Source organism: Aedes albopictus, chromosome 3, assembly GCF_035046485.1.
Source record: "Aedes albopictus strain Foshan chromosome 3, AalbF5, whole genome shotgun sequence".
NCBI classification, from domain to species: domain Eukaryota; kingdom Metazoa; phylum Arthropoda; class Insecta; order Diptera; family Culicidae; genus Aedes; species Aedes albopictus.
This window is the reverse complement of record NC_085138.1, coordinates 426,063,038-426,087,089: the sequence shown is the minus strand read 5'-3', so window position 1 is coordinate 426,087,089 and position 24,052 is coordinate 426,063,038. Positions and strand designations below refer to the sequence as shown.

The 24,052-nt window shown below is 40.2% G+C and overlaps 1 protein-coding gene across 4 annotated transcripts in view; it reads right to left on the bottom strand.

Moving 5' to 3' along the window:
• The window catches only part of LOC109433445 (uncharacterized), a 314,324-nt gene that overhangs the window by 49,305 nt on the left and 240,967 nt on the right, over positions 1–24,052 (bottom strand). For all 4 annotated transcript variants that reach the window (XM_029875817.2, XM_029875819.2, XM_062856424.1 and 1 more), the window contains 2 exons: positions 21,778–21,855; positions 10,812–11,000 (listed from right to left, as the gene is read on the bottom strand). In XM_029875817.2, coding sequence (XP_029731677.1) covers positions 10,812–11,000; positions 21,778–21,855 — 267 coding nt within the window. The remainder of the gene's footprint in view (positions 1–10,811; positions 11,001–21,777; positions 21,856–24,052) is intronic.

The following is a 24,052-nucleotide window of genomic DNA, read 5'->3' as shown; positions in this document are numbered from 1 at the left end:
AAATTGCAAAAAAAATCCCTGAATCATTGCCACGTAATTTCCAAATGAGTTACGGATGAATCCTCAATTAAAATAAATCGCCAAACAAATTACAAAACATTTCCAAAGAAATTTGAAAAATGCTCAAAATAATATGTAAGTGATTTGAGGTTGAGAGAACTGAGCAAATCATATTTTATATGGTGCAGTTTGATAATACTTATGGAACATTTATCTATTTTGTATTGTGCAATTTCGTTTTTCTTAAGAGCATTTGCATTTTACCGGTACATTTTCTATAAGTATGGAACGTTTTCAATTATTTATAAAAACTATTTTCATGGAACAAATGTTTATTTTTTTATCGAGCGCTTTTTGATTTTTTATGGATCATTTGCAATTTGTTATGGTCAAAATAACCTTTTGCCATCAATGAAGTAGTGTTCCATAATGCTACTGATGCTGATGAAATGCAAGACATTGACACGAAGGTTGCTTCCAACAATTCGGACTATAAGCATGTCATGGGACGTCATGGTCTCAAAAGAGATTGAGCGAAAACGGAGAACTATTTGCCGAATTTTGTGGCAACAATGACATGGTGATGAGGGGACCGCTGTTTCCCCTTCGACCAGTGTGCAAAGTGAAGTGACGCTGACATTGCGTCCGACCATCATAAAATTAATGGAGCGCCTTCAATAATGCCTTCATCGTCACCGGGGAGAATAATTTGGGTACCCAGAGAACGCAGTGGATAACAGATGACACCTAGAGGAATATAGAAGAGCGAAGGAACGCCAAAGCCGCGAGAGAGCGAGCGAAAACACGAGGAGCCAAGCCGTAGCCCATCAGCGCTATTCGGCTCTCGAGAGAGAAGTGAAACGCTCATGTAGACGGAACAAAAGAGCGTGGGCGGACTCTCTAGTCGACGATGGAGAGAAATCCGAAAATACCTGTTACATTCGTCTCCTCTGCGATGGAATTCGGGAAGAAATTTCTGAGGAAATCCGTGGTCCAGTCCCAAGAAGAATCTGTTGAGAAATTCCTTGAGAAATTTCTGAAGAAGTCCTTAGGGGTTCTTAGGGGATTTGTTGAAAGAATCTCTGGAGGAATCCTTGGAGAAATTTTCAAAAAAGAAATACAGTAAGGACCCGATTTTGTCAGCCTCATTTTGCGACATACGCTTTGCTCTCATTATATTACGGTCAAACTTTAACCAATTCATCCATGTTTATCATCAAACTACAGCTGAAGGGCAGATCAGAGAGAGATAAAAAGTTGGAAAAACTATTTAGGTTTTCAAGGAGAGCAAAAAATGTGTTCTCCAAAGGCGCTGACAAAATCGGGTCACTTATGTATAATGGACAGAGACGGAATCATTATTATTATTGTTATTATTAGCTTTATTAAGGAGATTTTCAGCCCGAGGCTGGTTCATCCCCAACGCGGAATCATTAGATGAATTCTTGCTTAAATCATTCTGGAAAATCCCGCAAGAATATTTTTTTCTGCAAACATTCCAGGAAACAGAAACCAGCTTTGATTTTACTATGACAGCACTGCCATAAACCAACATTCTTCTCGCTTAGATTTATTATGTCCCATGTTTCAGGCACTCCAAACGAGCTAATAGGACGACGGATTTATTACCAACTACAATGGGCTTCTCTGCTTCCGATGCCTAAAATCATCCTTGAACCGTGCTCGAGTATAAGTTTCGCCCTCCGCATATGATGCCAGTTATGGCAAATCATGACGATAAATATTTGTTTTGACTGTACGCCCTGCTGCTGATGCTGCTGCTGGTAGAAGACGCTAACGGCACTGCTGCTGCAGACTCCGCCGGGTTTTCTCCACTACTACCGAACCGATCTTAATGAGAAGAGGCTTAATTAGATTTATCGTATTCCTGGTGGTAAACATGTGATTTGAGGTTGCTGCTACTGCGATATGAGAAAGTGAGATCGCTCGCTTCCCTACCGATTGCTCCTCCTTAAGGATTGGAGCTTTGTTTGCAAAGCGTCAAGGGTACTACTAACGAGAAATTATCGTCGACTGGGGAAGGTTTGTGAATGGAAGCAAACACTCCGGCAAACGGTTGATACAGATACATACAAACAGCCCCGTACAACGCAACGTTTCGTCGCATGTTCAATCATCGGGAAATCAATAAGCGGAAGGATACTTAAGCCTGCATGATTGGAGTAGAGGACGAGGTATCCAGAGCGCGAACCACAGTATCCTTCTCAAGGCGTAATGCCCCAACTAAGACAGTGCCTGGTCGATCTGACTCTAAAAATAGTTCAATAATGACCACGTGCTAGTCGTTATACAGGATGTGAATTCTCAAAATTTTGAAATGTCTCGAACATTTTTATTCTGTATTGCTCACTGAATGCAATTCTACAAAAAAAATAAACGTTTGGATGAACAAAGTTTATATACTAATAACAAATAGGTTTATATTCCGAGCAATTTTTCAAAAGCATTTGATTACTTCCGCTCGCCGCATGTCTGCTTCTATTCTGCCAGCATGTCTGCTGTTCTACAGGATCTCATACCAATGAGTGTGTTACACAAAACTTCCAATAACGCTGGATCAATTTCCTATGCAACCACCACATAACGACATCCACTTGACTGCTTACTTTGTGTCATACATTGAAAATAAACCTTAGAAAAAAAAATCCTAGACAAAAAAATTGAACACGGGTTACCAACCACAGCAATGATCCGCTCCCAGCATCCGCCCAGAACACGCCCTTGTTTAATTACTTCGTCATACACTTTGTCTGTGCGAATGGAGCGCGTTGGAGAGCCTGTGGGCCCAATATCGTTCCGCCAGAATTCACAAAAATGCAATAAACTGTGCTGTTGACGCAATAAACTTCTCGTTGTAGCCGCAGCTACTCAATCACGCTTGCTTGGGACCGAATCTGCTGCTCTGCTTGGCACATCGCTCCGTTGCACCAGTACTGGCTGCTCACATGAATCCTTTCTCTATGCTTCATCCTCTCGGATGGGGTATGCAGAATGCAACCGAAGGTAGGAATTAATATTTGCGAGTTCGCCACTTTGATCAGTCACCGTTCGTAGAAGAAATAATACATATTGGTTTTATGGAATTTCCGGTTTTTGCCAACGATGATTAAGTAACATGCATTGAAAGTTCTACCAGAAGAAAGTGTCGGAAATTTATCATAATATGCTCAATAACAACACCAAGTGCGCTTCGTTCTCCAAAGGTATAGAAGAATAAGCAGGGTAGTAGCTTTTGTTCAGTGAGAGTAAAAGTTAATATATGCTGTGGACTGAACATCTTCAATATAAAGAAATAATCCTGGAACAATTTGTGGACGAATCCCTGAAGCATTTTTGGAATGAATGAATTTTCTTTAAATATAAATCTGCCAAGGAATTTCTAAAAAAAAGAACCCATGGATGAATAAACATTATTGCCGAAAATCCTGTTGAAGTCTGTGGAATATATTTCTGAAGATATGGAGACGTAGTCGTAGAGCGCTATCGACTGAAAATATGGAGACGTTTCAGAAAGAATATCTGGAGAAATTTCTAAACGGATTTGGAAGGAATTTTCAAATCAACAACAACAACATTTAAAGACGAATTTATGTGGAAATCTCTGTACACATCTTTAGCAAACCGCTGTATGAATTTCTGTAGGTATTTCTGAAAGAACTGGTGTAAAAAGTTCCGAAAAGTTTGTGAAATCCATGGAGGAATTTCAGATAAGTCCCGTGGAGGATTTTTGTAGACATCCCTCTAGGAATTTCTAAATAAAATCCATGAATAAATGTCTGAACACTACAAAGTAGTTTGTCTGAAGGAAAAATGTAAATATCTGTAAATATTTCTAACAAAATCTGTTCATAAAATTTATGAGAAGTCCTTGGAATAATTCCTGAATAAATTTCCGGAAGAATCCTTGGTGGAATGCTTAAAGGTACCCTTGAAATGAATCCTCGAGGAATTTCTGAGAAAATACGCAGAAAAATACACCAGAGAAAGTCCTGAAGTTATCTACGTATAAATTGGTGCAGGAATCTCAGAAGGTATTCCTGCTAGAACGAATCCCTGAAGCATTTTCGGAAGAAACAACTGGAGGGTATTTTTTGTAATAGAAATCTGCCCAAAAGTTTCCGAAAAAAAAGTGGATGAATAACTGAATACATTATTGCTCAAAATCCTGATAAAGTTTTCAGAATACTGAAGGAGCATTCGGAGCTTTTTCTGAAGTATCCTTGAAGAAATTTTAGAAAGCAAAGCTGGAAACTTTGGATTTTCTGAAGAAGTTTCCACATGAACAGCAACATTCAAGGACGATTTTTTTTTGTAGAAATCTCTGTAGAACATTTGAAAAAAACTGCGATGGTTTTCCTAAAGGAGTTGCAGGAACAATTTTTGAGAAAAAAAAAATCCTTGTGGAAGCTTAAGGAATCCATGGAGTATATGGAAGAATATTTAAATGAATTTCTGAAGAATTTTCTAATTAAAAATTCCAGATGAAATTTCTCAAAAAATTTCAATGAAATTTCAGAGAAATGTTTAAGAAATTTCCAGAGGTATTCATGCAGTGATCCCTGCAAACATTAGTGCAGGAAACAGAAATCATGCAAGAATCTTGGTAGAAATTCCTGGAGATATCCTTCCGGGATTTTTTAAATTTGATTCTCAGTTGAGTTTTTGAAAAAAAAAAAAAACTAGTGATGATTTTTTCTAATCTCTGGAAAAATATGTGAAGGAAGCCCTGGAACAATTACTGAAGGAAACCCTGAAGAATTTTTGGAGGAGACTCCTGGTTTTTTTAAAGAAAACTGCGAAGAAATTTCTTGAAAAACATCCATAGATGAAGAAGTAAATACATGGTTGCTGAAATTCCTGATGCAGTCTTTGAAATACTGAAGGAGCCTTTTGAAATGTTTCTGAAGAATTTTTGTAGAACCGGAAGAACAGTAAAACGGATTTCGGAAGAAATTCCCAAATAAATTCCTGAAGGAATTTAAAAAAATACAGTCAAATTTAAGTAAAAAACATCTATAGGAATTTGCAAAATATTACTTGGAGAAAACTTCGAAAAAAAGTTTTGGAAGAATGAAAAGCTTTGGCACAATTTTTCCAAATGGAGGAGAACGTACCTCTGGAGCTGACCTACTGATACCTAATGTTGAGAGTTTAGTGATTGTTCCAGCTTTGCCATATTGTTTCAGTAGAACAAACTATTCCATTTTGTGCGACGTTTTGACACCGATGTCGGCGTCTTCTTCATGGAACAAATTGTAAAAAAAAAAACTCTAAAGTGACTCCGTGGAGTATTTTCTAAAAGGGTTCCGTTGAGGATTTGCTAAAGGAGTCTGTGAAGCAATTTTAAAAGCAAAGCATGTTAAATTATATAAAGAAATTCTTATAGAAAATTCAGGAAGAATCTCAAGAAGAATATCCAGTGGTGTCATTGTTGTAACTACAAGTTACTCATTAAGAAGCCAGGTCTTCGAAAAAACACTAAATTACGCTTCTTTGAAAAGCATAATTTTAATATAATTTTGCGTATCTACTGTGCTTTCATAAAATTTCTCAAGGGATTCCTTCAGAAACCAGGCTTTTTAAAAAAAAATATTCCAACAATTTCTTCGAAAATTTCTCAAGCAGTTTTATTAACAGATCCTCTCTGAGTTATTAAAAAAAAACATTTCTAATGATTTATTCCGAAATTTTCTTCAGGGATGTCTTTATCCACTTAAAAGTCTTGTTGCAGAAGATTTTTTTTTAAATGCAACATTTTTTTTTTCTCAAAGAATTTTTTCAGGGTAAAAAATCCTACAGGTTTTTTTTTAATCTTGAAAGAAATTTTCAGAAAACGTTCCGATTTTTTTTTTGAGAAATTTATTTAAGCATTTATTTTTGGAAATTTTGTCTTAAGAATGTTTCCAGAAATTCATTAAATTCATGTTTTTTTACAGAAAACTTCCAAGGACTTATTTAGGAAGTTTCTTTAGTGAAACTTCTAAAGTTTCACTGAGAATTCTTTCAGAATTTTAATATAAAATCTTCAAATTTGGCCAGGGACGCTTTCAGACACACATCTGGATATTCATGAGGGAAAGTTTCCAGACAGTCCTTGAGAAAGTCCCTCGGAGATTCCTTCAGAAGCTGTTAAAAGTTTTTTAGAAAACTTCCAAAAAATCCTAAAATTTTTCCAAATATTCAAAAAATTCTCCATGAATACATTTGGAATGTTTGTATAGCGTTCACTTTGAAATAATTTCAAGTGTTTCCTTTAGCAATTTTACGAGGGAATTTTCAAGTTTTTTTTAAAGGATTTCACCAGGAAACTTCCATCTCCAGAATTATTCCCATAGATTATTAAAAAAAGGCAAACACGGATTTCTTCCGAAATTCTTTCTGAGAGGATTTCAAGAAGTTTTCCAGGGAATACTTCATAAATATGAATTTCCAAAGATTTTGTTCCAGGGATTCAGTCAAGATGTCTTCCAGAAATTTCTTCTGATTTTTTTCCTCCAGGTTTTTTTTTCTAAAAAAATCTTTCTGAGATTCATTTGGAAGTTATCTTCAGCGACCTCTTCGGGAATGCGTCCAAGAACTCCTTAAGTAACTTCTCAAGAGGTTTTTTTCTGAAAATTTTCGATGAATTCTTTTGGTAATTGCTCATTCAAATCATTCAAAGTTTTCTCTAAATATTTCTTGAACAATTAATTGAAGGATTTTCCCAGAAAGCCTTATATAGTATTCATTTGCAATTCTTTCAAGGATTCCTTCTGGAATGGCTCCTGCTATTCATTTGGAAAATCTTCCAAGTTTTTTTAAGAAACTTACAGAGCCCATATAGCCGAGGCGGTAAACGCACGGGTATTCAGCATGACCATGCTGAGGGTGACGGGTTCGATTCCCGGTCGGTCCAGGATCTTTTCGTAAAGGAAATTTCCTTGACTTCCTTGGGCATAGAGTATCTTCGTGCCTGCCACACGATATACACATGCAAAATGGTCATTGGCAGAGGAATCTCTCAGTTAATAACTGTGGAAGTGCTCATAGAACACTAAGCTGAGAAGCAGGCTTTGTCCCAGTGAGGACGTTACGCCAAGAAGAGGAGAGGACAGGTATTCTTTTCTTCCAGGGATTCGCGGAGAAATTTCTGGGATTTCTTTGAAAAAAAATGAAAATCCTTCCATATTGGTTTAACAAAATTGTTTAGGTATTACATAAAAAAAAATCATCCAGGGATAACTTCAGACTCTCGAATGTTCACCTAATATATCTTCAAAACCTCATTTGGAAATTGTTACGTGGATTGCTTCAGAGATCCGAATTACTGCAAGGATAACTTCCAGAAAATTTTTCACTGGTTCGTTCAAAAGTATGTCCAAGAATACTTTAACTGATTAAAGAAGCATATATAGATCATTCCAGATATTTCTTCAATGGATTTTTTTTTTCAAAATAGTTTTTGTCACCTCAGCACTTCCTCCAGAAATTCCATCACATTTTTTAAGTACTCCTCTAGAAAACCTTCAATGAAATTCATAGATTCCTTCAGTATAAGCTCCACGGATTTGTTTAGATTTCCCTTCAGCAAAGTTCGTTTTAAAAAATTGCTTGAAGGGTTTCTTTAAAAAATCTTGGGAAATCCTCCAGAGAGCCGTTCAGAAATTTATCAAGGGGTTCATAGATTCTTCTGAGAATGCTATAAGTTATTCTTCCATCTTCAAAACTTTTTTCAGGGATTCTATCAAAAAACCTACGGAAGTAACTTTGGATAATCATAGAAAGATTTTAGAAGATTTCCATCGGGTATTCTCCAGGAATTCTTCTAAAACTATCTTTAGATGTTCTGCCACCCGGTGTTCTCCAAGGTGTAACTTCAGGTTTTCCTGCAGGAATTTCGTTAGAAAATCCTACTTTGAGTTTCTCATAATCTTTTTTTAATTTCATTACATATTTGCTGTCCCGGCAAACGTTGTTTTGCCATTTGTGGCTGTGGTGGTTTGACAACTGTTGAGCTCAAAATAGCACCGCACTCTAGATTGATTTCATTTCGGTCATGTTGATTTCCTTCCCAGCTCATAGAAAATCAGTTCTTTTTCAATTTTGTTACTTTTCTAGTTGATTTTCGTAACTTTTTTGTACATATAAACACAGCCACCACGGAAACGAATCGAACCGTGCAAGAGCTATCCTAATCGGTTCAGCCGTTTGTGATTTTTGTTGCCTCAAAGGGATTTCAAACTCATTTTTATATATATAGATAGATTATTTAACGAATTGATCCAAAAAACCTTTTAGAGAATTAAACATAAATTCAACTAGAGATTTCTTCAGAAACTCTTGCGGAGTTTACTGAAAAAATGCTTCAAAAATCGTTTTGAAATGTTTTCTAGTGACTCGTTCAGCAGGGATTTCCTAAAAATATGTTCCATGGATATATTTCTCCAGGGAATTTTATTTTTATTTTTGAAGAACGTAGTTTTACCAGAAGTATCCAAATAATGTTATTAGGGCTTAAAACCAAATTCATTTCCATGGAACCTTGAGACCCCACATCCAATTTTACCATGACTGCACTGGGTATATCCAAAGTAATCTCTGAAGGATTTTCTTCAGTCATTTCTTAACCTTCACATACCTGACCCCCGACAACTCATTTTGAAAATGCTGGCATTTCGTCAATTTTCATTCGATTTTTTTGAAGTTGCCCTTAATCGATCATAAATTGGTACAAGTTTCTTACACTCAAGTGGTCATGTAATATCCGGAACCATTCCGGAGATATTCTGGATTGTACTGGGGTCAGGGGGTGGGGGAGTTGACTATTTTGCCAAATGATCAAAAGTGATTATTTCGTGTGTTGTTGTGTTTGAAAGGCCCTCACGAAATCTGTTTCAGGTGTTCCGGAGCGGCTATATCAGTTTCTTCATACTTCAATCATTTTTTTCAGCCCCATTCTCTTGAAATCATGAAGTTTGATATGTCGCACGACATGTTTTGGATGAAAACCAAAAGTGTCCCCAATGAGGCCTCCGCGGAACCTGTCACGGTAATCCGGATGGATCAACTTATTCAAATCTGCTTATCGCAGTTGTGTTTTATTGTTCGCAATGAAAATTCCGCTGAAAATCGATGGTTCAAACACAATAACACAGGAAATAATCATTTTTAGCTATTTCGGCACCCTCCCTGACCCCAGTACAATCCGGAATATCTCCGGAATGGTTCCGGAAATTGCATGGCCACTTGGGTGTAATAAACTTGCATAAATTTATGATCGATTGAGGGCGACTTCAGAAAAGTTGGATGAAAATTGACGAAATACCATCGTTTTGAAAATGAGATGTTGGGGTCGGGTACGTGAAGGTTAAAGAATAAAAAAAAGACATTCTTACAATACCAGAAACAATTTCTGGAGGAATCTGTAAAAAAATACACAAGAATCTCTGAAGTTTTTTTTTTTGCAAAAAAAATCCAGAAATCCTTCAGAAATAAAACATCTGAAAGAATCTTTGGGGAATAATCCCTGAAAGGGGCGGTCCATAAATGACATAGCATTTTATTTTGACAATTTTCAACACCACCCTCCCTCTGGCCTATTTTTCTATACCTAATACATGACTCGCAGCCATTTCAGGAACCTTCTCCCCCTAAAATCCTACGTCATTTATGGACGACCCTCAAGCGAATGGCTGTAATATTTCTGAACGAATTTTTGGCAATTATTCTCTACAAATCCTTGAATTTTTTTTTCTAATGGAATACTGGAGAAATTTCTGGAGGAACTTTTAAACTCATTCATGTCCAGAAAAAAAATCCCAGTTGGATCTCCCAACCAAATCCAGAAAGGTTTTCTGAAGAAATTCGTAAAGAAATAAAAAAAACTAAACATGCTATTTTTTTGTAAATTTTTTTTGAAACATTTCTAGTGAAATCCCTGAAATAATTTCTAAGGAACCATCTAAAAAAAATTTCAAATGAATCATTGGGAGGAAAAATAAAAAAAAATACGTAGATAAAAATTAGGAAAAAATAATAAGAGATAAATATTCCCCACTTCGAAAAGAAGTTTTTATTAGAATTTCTGAACGAAATTCTAAATAATAATAGATGAAATTATAAGGAATATGTATAGATTGTTTTTTAATATTCCCTTAAAATATATTATTTATATGAGAGGAAGATTTTTGAAGAAATAGCTGGAGAAATACCTGAAGAAACTCCTGAAGAATCCCAATAGAATTACTTTCCCAAGCACCCATCTCTTTGATTCATTGTGTGAGTGTTCATAATTTGGCGATATGCAGCATTTAGGGGAGGTCAATCAAATTTAAGTTCGCTACGGGATAGACTCAATAGCTTCAATCTTCGTAGAAAGTTTATTGACTATTGTTTTTAATATAAAAATAAACCTAAACATTTACCAAGGTTTTGAAGGTTCACTGACGTAATCCACATGCTGCAAGAATTCGCAACGTCGAGTGTATCGCAATCCTGTCAATCATTTTAGCTCGGAGTGACATATTGATGGTTTGAAAACTGTTAGTCTATCCCGCTGATTCTGCCTCACATAAATCTGAACTACTCAACCGAAAATTCTCACCAGTAAAATCTCACAATCAGTAGAGATTGTCTACCCGCACCGGTAAACAGGAATCATCCAAACCTGACACTCATCCGTTCGTCTCATGCAGCTTTCATACATCCGTTCATCCAGTGCTGCAGCAGTGTCACTCATTGTACCTTCGCTCGCACACACAGTAGGTACCTACCCGAACCCGAAAAAGGAGGGAGTTTAAATTATAAATTACCTCAAAATCCTGGTGCTTGCCTCGTGATGCGTCGCCTGCTCCTTGATGTTTAATTTATGGCCGTCGGGCTGGCGGATGACGATCATGGCGTGGAGCCCGCTCGGTGGCGTCCGATGATTAATATAATATTTACATGTTAAATTGCGTGGATAAATGCCGGGATAGTTGGGCGATCGTATTCGGCAGATTCTGGGAAAAAGAGCAAAAACCGAACGGGTGGGTTAGTTTCGTGTGTGAAAATCTGTTTTGTTGCTGCTGCTGCAGTGATTTGATGTGCTGCGAAAAGGTTTAGGAAATCGATTTTTCATTAGGAAGGAGTGTGGAATGGGGTATGTATTCAGATGCTTATGGGAAAACTGTGACGGTCTATGGAAGGTTGAATGATCGGTGTCATTTCCAGTGACGCACTGGGTGGGAAGTGTGTTGCTCTTATGCAATAATTTTTAAAATTTGTATTTGGTTGTATCGAACAGCCTTCCCAAGTGACAACAGAGATTCTTCATGGTTTTATTTTACATTTTGTTAGTTTTTTTTTTGGATTTTTTTATCTACTACTTTCAGTCCTGAGCGCCTATCTAAGGTGGTACAGAGAGCCGAATTAAAAGATGTTCATCCTGGGCGATTACCCGCCACCGTCTTGACCTGTGGTTAGGTCATATTTCTGTCTACTTGCTTGTTTCCTTGTTGAGGCTACGCCACCATGAGCCTCTCGGTCTGTCTCTGCTGCCACGTCTTGTTGGGTTCCAGTCGTCTTGAATGATTTCGTTTCCGCCCCTGCATAGAGTGTGGCCGACCCACCTCCACTTTCACTCCAAAATTTCTGGCACTATCGGCTTTTGATGACATCGACGGTGGAGCTCTACGTTGTAGATCCAATTGTGAGGCCACCATGCACGAGTTATATAATGCAGGCATCTATTTATGAAGACCTGCAGCCGTTGAGTGTTCTTCGCTGATATATACCAAGTTTGACTGGCGTACAGACTTTGTTTTTCCATACATTTCCCAAACTCACAAAAGCAACCCTGCCTTCTATGTCAATCTTGGTGCCGCCATCGGCCGCCATTTGGTTACCAAGATATTGGAAGCTTTCAACATTCTCAACTGTTTGTCCAGCTACCCTGGTTAACCGTGTTTACATCCAACGCACAGTGGGAAAAAATATGTATAAAACGCGAATAAATTCTATATCTCTGCTCGGAGTGGATGGATTCCAATGAATTTTTGACACGAACTGCCAAAATCCTTTACAGTTTCAGATAAGGAGGGTGTCATTCGCCGCACGATGCTAGAAATAAGTGTATTTAGCTCGATTTACCCTACTCTCTCTCACACACACCATTTTGAGAAAATTCTCATCTATTCCCAACTGGCGTACTTATTTAACTCGTATTTGTGTAAAAACTTTCATAGTATCGCCAATTTGACATAGGATTGGTACTGCTCTTAAGGATTGCGTTCAACTCCGGGCGGAGATGAATGTGAAATTTCAAAGAAATATGAGATATCGGGGTTATTTGAAGATATTTCAATTTTTAAGGCCGTGCTGTGAGCCAAATCACCTCCATTCGATACTACGGAAGTTTTTACACAAACACGAATTAAATAAATAATTTATTTTGCACTCCAGGATTTTTCAAAAAAGGTGATAGTGGGGTAAAACGGGCCCGATATACCGATTTCCAGCATCGTGCGGCGAATGACACTCTGCTTATCTGAAACTGTAGAGGTTTTGGCAGTTCGTGACAAAAATACATTCGAATCCATCCACTCCGAGCAGAGATATAGAATTTATTTGCGTTTTATACATATTTTTTCCCACAGTGGCAACGACTTGGCCTTGCTGACGTTGATGGTAAGACCTGAGGAGAGATTGGCAAGATCATCGAGCTTACTCTGCATATCAGAGCGCCTTTGAGCTTAAAGAGCAACGTCATCGACCAGTATGAAGTTATTTAGGCGCTGTCCAAGTGTCCATAAACTACGTAGACTCATTTAGGGCAATCTCAGACCCCCCCTCCCCCTCCGTAGACTTTTGTTCATAATTAATTTTCGAAATTTGTATGGATCGTAGACTTTGGTCAGACCCCCGCGTCCGCCTTGAAAGTCTACGTAGTTTATGGACAGGTCCTTAGGTGCTCCATTGTAATGGATTACCACAGCAACCCACAATTTGGATCGCGATCAATCGCACCTACCAGGATATCATCGATTACGTTCACGAACAGTAGCGGGGATAGAATACTATGGGATACCCTATTATCCGTTAGAGTATAGAATAATATATACCCCTCGGTTCGTTGTCGATTAAGGTTCATTCAGCCAGTGAGTGTTCATTCCAACACGAGCTCCATTGATGTACGAACGCAGAGTATCATCTCGTCCTTCTTTCTTCTGTGGACTATCGACCCGGCAAGACGTGTCGAGCAGCAGCGTGAAGTAAGTATCGACGCCGTTGGGCAATTCTCTGTTAGATGATTGTCGGATTTGCACAAATACATCCTTGCCTCGCTCCAGCAACGACCCGGATGGTATCAGACGAGACACCCGAAAATGCCCTGTACTGTGCTTCAATGAGGCCGATGATTTTCTCAGGTCTACCCACTTATTCTCGTGATTGAGACGGTCGAAAGCCTTTTCATAATCATTGAGCACCAGGTAGAGCCAGACTATATATTCGACATCTATCGACAAACTCGTTTTGTATAACTCGACTACTATCGAGTCACGTGAAATTACGGTCGACTCGAGTTATAAAATAGCCCTTTTAGAATTTTGTGCTTAGAGAGCGTAAGATTTTTTGCAATTTATTCGTAAAACTACTCTAGAATATTTATTGAGATCAAGATTGGGATCCACCAAAAAGAGATACACAAGCGATCGCGCCGGGTACTCAGTACACGGCATACGCTTTCAAATATGGTTGCTGTACTAGATAGAATATTGGTGTATGTATTCGGCATAAATGTCCAGCTGATTATGAGTGTTTGATAGTGGACATGTAGAACCGACCAACCCGAGCTGGTCCTGACACAGGTGTCGGAACGGCCCCAGCGAGAACCTGGACATTCAGTCAGAGCCGACTTAGTCAGGGCACCAAAACTAGGCATTTGCCGGCTCTAGCTTGATGATTTTTCATATCCACTATCTTAAAAAAGACCAACGGCCACTCTGGTGAACCCGTGGCCACCGGGATATGCCCTGAAGGATCACACCGCCAGAAAAACGACAAGGAAATTGATATGAGAACTTCAAATCAACGGCCGATTATCCAGAAAGGTCGCATCGTTCTTAACCGCGAGCGGAACCATCGATTGCTATCCGTATATTTATGTTGTCACTGTTGGGAATTCATTATAAGAAAGCATTCAGGAATGTTTTCCGGAGATTCCTCAAGGAATTCCACAACCTCTTCAAAGAACTCCATCCGAAATTCATTCAGGAGATTCCAGTTTACCAAAAACTCATTCCGAGATTTCCTCTAGGAGTTTCCTCTGAAAAGTGTTACAGAAATTTCTACTAGAGATTCCTCCGGGAGTTTCTTACGGGGATTTGCTTGCGGAAATTTCTCCAAGAATTCCTTTTAGACATGCTTTCTGGATGTTGTGGGAGTTCCTACAGAGATTAATAATCGAAAATTTCCCAGAAATTTTTTTCAGGTGATTCCGTGTAAAATGCTTCCGAACGCTCTTGCACAAGTTACCTCTGAAAAATCCGAAGGTTCCTCCAGAAGATTCTTCCGAAAATTCAAACAGGTATCACCTAAATTATATTTCCAAAAATTCCGCCAAAAATTCCTTCAGGAGCTTCTCTGTGGATTCCTCCGGGAATTTCTCCAGGCATTGCTCCGTGAATTCCTCCGAGAATTCCGCTGGGAGTTGCTCCAAGAATTTCTCCAGGAATAGTCCCAGGAAGTTCCCCCTGAAGTTCCACCGCGAGTTCCTTCAAAAGTTCCTGCAGGAGTTTTCACAAGAATTCCTTCGAGACTTTCTTCGAGAAATTCTCCAATAATTCTTCCAGGAATTCTCCCAGGAAGTTCCTCAAAAAATGTCGCCAGGAGTTCCTCCAAAAAATCCTCCGTGAATTCCTTAAGAAATTTCTTTAGGAATTCTCCCAGTAAGATCCTCCAGGAGCTCCTCTGGGAGTGCCACTGAGAATTCCTCAGGGAGTTCCTCCAGGAATTTTCCCAGGAAGTTCTCCAAAAGTTCCTGAAAGAGTTCCTCCTGAAATTCCTCCAAATGTTCCTCCTGGAGTTCCTACGAAAATTCCGGGAGTTCATTCAATAAAGCTTCCGGAAATTACTCCAACATTTTCACCAAAGCTCCTGTAGAAGTTCTTCAAGGATTACCTATTTGAGTTCCTCCGGGAGTTCTCCAGGAATTCTTCCAGGATGTTCCTCCGATAGTTTTCGGAAGAAACACCTGGAAGAACATCCGGTGGAATTCCTGGAGGAATTTCCAGAGGAATCCGTGGAGGAATATCCGGAGGAATTCCTAGACCCAAATAACCACGGTGCTGAAACCTTAGTACATGCAGATATACGGTGTATTTAGAGCAATCATTACTTGACATGCAAACTTAAAGTTGATTTAAAGCGGAAATGGGCAATTATGCGACTGAACTACGATTATACCAGTATTATCTTAATTTGATTCTATAATTGCTCATTCCCACTTCAAATCAACCTTAAGTTTGCATGTAAAGTAATGATTGCTCTAAATACACCGTATATCTGCATGCAATAAGGTTTCAGCACCGTGGTTACTTGGGGAGGAATTTCCGGAAGACTTCCTAGAGGTATTTTTGGAGCAATTCGTATAGAAATTTCCCAAGGAATTCCTAGAGAAATTTCCCGAGGAATTCCTAGAGGAATATCATGAGAAATTTCTAGAGGAATTTCTAGGGGTATTTCCGGAGGAATTCCTAGAACAATTTCCGGAGGAATTCCTAGAAGAATTTCCGGAGGAATTCCTAGAGGAATTTCCAGAAAAAATCCGAGTTATAAAATATCCCCATAGGACTGTTACCAACACGGCTAAGCAAGCGTTTCAAAATAATCGAACGGGAATCCGCTATTTCGCGGCAGTCACGCTGGACTTAAAGAATGTGTTCAAAAGCGTTAACTGAGCCTATGTAGTTGCCGGCTTAGAATAGCATTACGGGTCCCTTGTTTCGCTGGTAAGTGTCCACAAAACAGGATAACAAACATTGTTTGTCCCTTACCGCGTTAATGCAGGGCTGTCACGTGGTGGATTTTTTTTTCACGTGCTGCTTCTGAGATCCAAAATGATTTTTTTGCAACTTCTCATCGTAATAGGCCATTTTACCTCACGCAAATCTGACAGGAAAAGGCCTACTTTCCCACACCAAATCAACAGTGCTGTAATGGTTCATTACAGCACTGATTTGTGTTGCGTAATGAACCATTACAGCACTGTTTTCAGTTTTGATCAACTTATTGATGCTTTCTGGACGCAGGTTTGAAAAATTGTGACAACTGCACAGTATAACGTGCTATGATCAGACTTCCTTAATCATGGCTATGAACATCAGTGTGCAGTCTGATGAAAAAGTTTAGTTAAAAACTATCCTCAAGTGGTAATTTATGAAGGTGCAAAAAACTTTGTACGCAACTCGGTGCAGAACTCGATTTTTACAGCACTCGTCGTAATTATCCAACTCGGCAAGCCTCGTTGGATAAATGTACGACTCGTGCTGTAAAAATCTTCATTCTGCACCTTGTTGCGTAAACTACTATTAACCCTCGAGCAATCGCGCTGTTGTATTTTGTAACACGCTGAAAAAATCTCGCTTTTTATATTCATTAGCGTGGTGCAGACTCAGGTAGTCAACCGCGTGAGTTACGGAAGGTTAATGACGTGAATCAAAAAGCAGTTGGTAACAAGGTTAAGTTAACTCCTTCGCGAGGAGTGGAATAGTTAGGTCTTTGAATAACCCTTTGACCCACGGAAATGAAACTGAGCTTCTTTGAGACCAGCGAGGTTGTGGTAGCAATGGCAAAACATTCCAGCCCCAAAATGTTAAGGAGAGCGATGACAAATAGAGGTAGCTGTGCTCGAAGTATCAACATAGGAAACCTCATTTCCTCCCCGGCTAGCATTTCGAGAGTGGTCATGGAAAGACTGTGGTTGACGAGGGTCATCAACACGAAAAGGGATGGGCTTTCTACCATAAAGGACTCAGCAGCAAGACTCCACCATTGACTTTGCGTCCTCGAAGTCGACCATCAGCAAGGCCCTCAAAAAAGCTTGCTGAGGCTAAGTCGAAGTTGGGGGCAACCAGGACCATGATAAGCTTATGGCAACTGCGGCAGCAGCAGTCAGAGTTGAAAAATTCACATTCAATTGAATGAAATTGTACTGAACTGAATGCATTAGGCATTCATTTTCAGCTCCACTGTGAGATACTTGAATGTGAACACAGAAAAACTCAACTACTTTGTGGACCAAATGACTCCACCATCATCAACACACGCTCTGCGCTGATGGATGCTTCATGTCAACAACGGCCGCATGAATGCGACTGGCCCATAAGCAAGCGTGGTGAATTTTCTCGTTTGAGTGCCAATGACAGGGAAAATGTTGTTATTGAATCTCGCCGTCGCCACGATGTGAGAGACGAGAGAATTTTTATTCTCTTCTCACGCACCTCCGTGGAGGAAAGCGGCTTCAACGTCAGAAGCGGTGTGGTGGAAAGACAAAAACAAAAACTCACGTTCGTTGCATGCTTTCATTTTTTTGCAACCCTGGCAGCAGTGCCTTCCAACTGACAGTGCCGAAGCCTACCAAGACTGAGTCCTTCCCATTTTTGGGTATCCCGAAGGGTACGACAGACACGATCAATCACGACAAGCAATTTCAGAAGCGTGAGGAGGCAGCAGTCGGGTGAGGAGAAACCATGCGGCGCTCGCAAGGCCGGGAGCCAGGAGCAAGGTCAACACTGAAAGTGAAGGGCAGTAATGCCAGTGAATCGGACCCCAGCCAACCATTTCGGAATGCTGGGAAGGGTGGGCCTTAAAAGGTCTTCTTGCCCCGGATTGGAGGGAAGAGAATGGTTGACCGTCGGGAGGCCCTCAGTCACAACAGGCTGTAGTTGGTCAAGGTAATGACGCCCTCTGGAATCTCGCGGGCAAGAACGGAAGAGTTCGCGCTCATCATCAAGACGGAAGTGTCAAAGTGATCTGAAGCAATGATTTTATTGCCCTTTTCCGGCTATACCAGTCGGCTAGTATGTCTGAAATAGACGTAAAAACTTGAAGTATTTTTTCTGCAGAGTTGTAACTTGTTCTGTAGCTTAGTTGGTTAAAGCGCCGGACTAGCGATAACGGAGTCGTGGGTTCGAATCCCACCAAAACAAGTGGTAATTTTTTCACAAATTTATCTCTCAATTTGCCAATTAAACGTACTTTGCCTAAAAATACTTCAAGTTTTTACGTCTAATCTGAAGCATCCGGAAAAATTGGCTTTCTCAGTCTTGGACTATTCAAAACGGTGAGTTTTGCTTTGCCCGACGTTTCGGTTGACAGCTATTCCCTTGAAAAAGGCCCAATAAAAGAGCCGAAACGTCGGGCAAAGCAAAACTCACCGTTTTGAATAGTCCAAGACTGTGAAAGCCAATTTTTCCGGAAGTAACAAATTTCCAGTCGCACTCACCCAGCAGTAATCTGAAGTCTTGAATGCGATAGAGAGTGACGCCAAGCTCGTAGGTATGGGGGTTGACGTACGCTGTATTAGACGTACTCGTACAGGCAAAATGATCATTGAGCTCAAGCACGACAATAATCGTAAGGGCGCCGCCTACAAGTGACTTGAGGAAGAGCTCGGGACATTGCTAGCCTTAGTTCATTTTTCTGTGGCAGATGCTAACAAGTCCATTAAAGTAGGGAAGCTCAAGATGGTGACCTTACGCGAGCTACCGAAGGTTTGCCTCAGGTGTCTGGAATCAGGAGTCATGGAAGTCATGGAACTGAAAAGACCCTGGCCATACTAGATGTCAACCTGGCCAATACTGTCCTTTAGTCGGAAAGGTACGGAGTCGATTATTGATGTTACTTTTTGTAGTCCTGGCTTAACAAATAGTTCAAACTGAAGAGTGGGCAACGGTTACACTCACATGCGATCACCTGGCGACTCGCTACAGTATCGACTACAACAACAGCAGGAAGCTAGGCAGGCAGTGTGTAAAGGATAAGGTGGCTGGGCCAAGCCCTCGAAGGTGGAAGACATCATACATGAACGACAAGCTCGGTGAGGGAGGCGCATTACAATGACGAGCTGGTAGCGAATCCACCCATGAAATGGGAGACCACCGGCTTACTGGTGGACTCAAGCGATTACGAACCAGCGCCGTGCCTGTCTATGGGCTAGGCAGCGAATGCAGCGAGCACGATCTGAAGAGGAGTGAAACGAACGGCGGGTGGTGATCGCCGCTGCAAAAGCTGCGCTGATGATCGAGATAAGCCTAAGCTAAAAGGCCTGCATCGAGGGTCTCTGTCAGAGTGCTGGGGTAATGCCTACAGGATCGTGATGGCCAAGACGAGAGGTCTAATAACTCCTACAGAGCAGTCTCCAGAGATGTTGGAGGGGATCATTGAGAGACTTTTTACGTGTCATGTCCCTAATCTTTGACCTGCTCTTGTAATACAGTTGGGACCGGGACTGACGTTTAGTAAATGGCGTTCTGAATTTGGCGTCAAAGTAGGTTTTGCAGAAGCTTCTGGGATGTTCAAATTTGCTATGTTCAAATTCCTGGACAAGGGAGTTTTTTCAGAGTTTTGGAAGCGGCAGAGCCTTGTTCTATTACCAAAGGCGGGGAAACCACCCAGAGACCCGTAGACATTTAGACCAATATGCTTGATCGACAAGGCGGGAAAGATACTCGAAAAGATCATCCTCAATAGAACGTTGAGGTACATTGTGGATGTAAATGGTCTCTTGAGCAACCTGTTCGGCTTCCGGAAGCGGATGTCGAACGTCATCCTGTCGGTCACAAAGGCTGCAGAGACAGCGTTCCAGTGTTAAAAGAGGGGGATCCGCTACTGTGCCGAGTGACTCTGCTGGATATAAGGAAAGCATTCAATTGTACTAGTTGAGCGACTATTTCCGATGTGCACCTGCATATCGTGGTATCCTCAAACCCGAGTACTTGTACAAGATTCTCGAAAGTTTTTTCCAGAATCGAATACTAGTTTACGACACAGGAAGAAGTGCTCAATCTATCCTGGGTCCGGTGTTATGAAATGTCATGTACGATGAGGTGTTCATGTTAAAGTCCCCGGTTGCCGTGGCCATCGTCAAGATATTTAGTTGGAGGTTTACGGTGAATCGATCGATGAAGTAGAATTGACTGAAGCCTACTCAATCGCAGTTTTGGAGGAGTGGATGAGCTCCTGGAAGCTAGAATTGGTTCACACAAAACAGAGGTGATGGTTGGATGCTACTTTCCAACATATCCTTAAATTCCTGCACAGTGCCAATCCGTTTACGGAAAATCCTTCGAGTAGGAAACGAATTTGGTTAATTTATTGGGAGACAATCTGGACACACACGCTCCACGAACGATGAACGCCTGAGTCCCAAACCAATCTATCCAGGCGAGGTAGGCACGGTACGCCAGTGTTCCAACACCCACTGTACGTGATTGTCCATTGCAACAACACCACACAATGCAATGCAATGGGTCGTCGGTCGGTAAGCTTTTTGTGCCCTCGGCACACGCAACTGCCAACTACAGCAGCTCGGTTCGGGTGCGGTGTGCGGTGGTGACGGCGGTTGCTGACAAATCTAGTTCGACACTCATCAACTCTGCTCCGTGTGTGCACTATCATATTGTTGCAATTTTAGTCATCGGATGAGGGGATGGGACTTTCGGGTCCCCCGCTTGGGTTTTCTGATGGATGACAACGCCGCCGCCGCCGAGCGAGCCGACTATCGCCCTACACATTGCATTGATGGTGAATGGATGGGATGCGATGGTTGAACGAACCGTAGCATCAGCAGCAGCAATGGCACTATCAACAATACAGTAGGTACCGCCTCTCTAGTGGTTCACCACTGCTGATTTGGCATTTAAAACGATAAATTGTTCGGTTCACATGCGGGGGTGGTGACCCCAAGTTGGTCCTGCTGCTGTTGCTGATGCTGGCTGAGATTGGGGCACACAGCTGGGTGCTGGGAAATGAAGTAATTATTTATCCAACACGGGTCACCCAACCATCGCATCGTTCGGTGCGTAACGTTCTGATTATTTAATGCTTTGGACAGGAAAGTTGTGTTAAGTTGGGGTCGGATGTCGAGGGTTGAAACATTCACAGAGTGTTTACGCAATGTGTTTTTGGAGGTAGGTCAGAAAACTGAGTTTCAGAACAAGATTTTTGATAGAAGTTCCATGAATTTATTTATAAGCAGTAAAAATATGTTTGTAGAACTTTCAAGTTAATGAAATTCACCTCAACCAGTTTTTATATCCATGCTTGGCTCAGCGAAAAAAAAAAGATCTACCATAAAGATTCGATTCCCGGTCGGTCCAGGATCTTTTCGTAAAGGAAATTTTCTTGACTTCCTTGGGCATAGAGTATCTTCGTGCCTGCCACACGATATACACATGCAAAATGGTCATTGGCAGAGGAAGCTCTCAGTTAATAACTGTGGAAGTGCTCATAGAACATTAAGCTGAGAAGCAGGCTTTGTCCCAGTGAGGACGTTACGCCAAGAAGAAGAGGAGACCATAAAGATAATGAGCAAACATAATTTTTAATTTTTTGATCAATTCTCTTGATTGAGAACAAGTTTTAGAAAATCTAAACATGTTAAGTTTGCCCATTTTTTTAAAGCCGATTTGTTTCGCTTAGTTCGTCTAACGACGAACTTCAAAACAAAACAAGGTAAACTTAAATAGTTATATCATTGCACACATGTTCAAAATATGAGCACCAGAATGAACTTACCGTTTGTCACAGTCGTAGAAATTTTTGTTGCAGTAGGATCCAGGTACGCGATCTCCATTCCATATTCGATTTTCAGACCTGAAAGAGAAAAAAGGGAGGACATGATAATTAGAAATGTTATCATACATTCAACGCAGACAAAAAATCTTGAGCTCAGTTGATGTTTTCATGAAATAAAGTAATCGTTTATAAGTTAGAAAAAAAAAAATAATACTTATAAACGATTACTTTTTGCCTTTCTCGTACACCAAGGTGTACCGAAAGGCTATATGTTCACTCCAAAAATAAAATTTGATAGAGCCCCCGGAGGGGCAAGTTTTATATACCAATCGACTCAGCTCAACGAGTTGAGATGATGTCTGTGTGTGTATGTGTGTGTGTGTGTGTATGTATGTGTGTGTGTATGTGTACAAAAAAAGTCACCTCACTTTTAGATAGTAAATATCAACCGATTTGAACGATCGACGGCTCATTCGACGCGGAATCTGGTCCCATTGTTTCCTATTGAAAATGGTTCGGATCGGTCCAGCCGTTTCGGAGCTATAGCCATTTAGGTGTTCCGGATCGGTACCCCTGGAAGGGGCCAGACATGAAAATGCACCAAACCCATGCATGCGACCCATCAAATCACAGCATTTACGATTATCTGATGAACGGTAAGCAGGAAAATAATCTCAGACCATATCTGAACCGGTTCTGAGTGTCCCGCAGGAAGTGGCCAAATATCAAATTGAACATAACTCATGCATGCGACACATCAAACAGTGGCTTTTTCGATGACCTGATGAACGGTAAGCAGGAAAACAGTATCAGACCACATTTGAACCCGTAGTGTTCCGGAACTGATTCCGGATGTCCCACCGGAAATGGCCAAATATTAAAGAGTACCAAACCCATGCATGCGACACATCAAATCACGGCATTTTCGATAACCTGATAATCGGTTAGCAGGAAAACAGTACCAGACCATATCTGAACCAGTATTGTTCCAGAACCGGTTCCGGGGGTCCCGACGGATGTGGCCAAATATAAAAGAGTACCGAACCCATGCACGCGATACAACAAATGACGGCTTTTCTGATAACCTGATGATTGGATATCAAAGAAAAATGTTAGGACCACATTAGGGGCAGCCGGTAGTGCCGTAACCAGTTCCGGGTATCCCTCCGAAAGCGGCTAAATATAAAATTGAACTGAACCTATGTATACGACACAGCAAAGCTGGGATTTTTTGATAACCTTATAAACGTTAGCAAGCAAACAGGTTCAGACCGGTGAAAAAAATGTTTTACGCATATGGTCAAATCTCAACCGTTACGTAGTAATTGAATTTTAATGTTTTTGGCTTTGCATGTCTCAAACTGGCTATAACTTGAAAATGGTCAAACTTATCGCATTTGAAAGATTATTAAATTTGCTACCAAAAAAGATCTTGGAATCTGTTGGTTTAGTTAGATAACTAAAGCAAAAAAGCTCGAAAGCAGTGTTTTGCCTTTCTCGTACACAAATAACTCAAAAAAAGATTTTTCGGAAAAAGGCTCGAAGGATCAAGCCGCATATTCTATTCTATTCTATTCTATTCTAGTGCTTGCACAGCCAGTATTGAAAAGCATCCTGGAAATATCCGAAATACTTCAGATATTTTCTTGTCAATATTAATATTTGCAGCATATCAGTGATGATGTGATACAAATATTAAAACGGCCAGGCCCACTGTGCAGACTAATGGTAAAGAAAGTTCAAAAACTAGCGGCAATTAGATAACCCACGTATGAATAACATAATTGACGCAATTTTTTGAATATTATAAAGGAAGAAACGGGGACAACCGTACCAACCGTTTCATTTACAGGGGATAGGGTATGTAAGTATAACCGTTGGGAGTGGCGTAGCTAAGAAGGTTAATGCACACTCCATGGTAGTATAATTTCCAGGGATGGGACAATGACATTTAACCCTCTAATACCCAATCCCGCCTTTAGACGGGGTATAGTTTGAGCATTTTTGTAGTTTTTGTTTCGTGGAAAATCAATTTTTTTATATTTTTGGCTGATATTTAGGACTGTTCAGTATATCTCAAAATGGTTTTTGGTGTATTTTAAAGCGTATTTACATTTTTTTAAAATCATTGAAAAATTGATGTTTTAGTCACCTTTTAGAAGTCATTATTTATTTTGTATTGAATCGCTACAATTAACATATTTAAAAATTTTCCCAAATCATTCTATCCTTGTTTAATAGTTTAAGAGAATCGAATACACTCTATAATTATTTT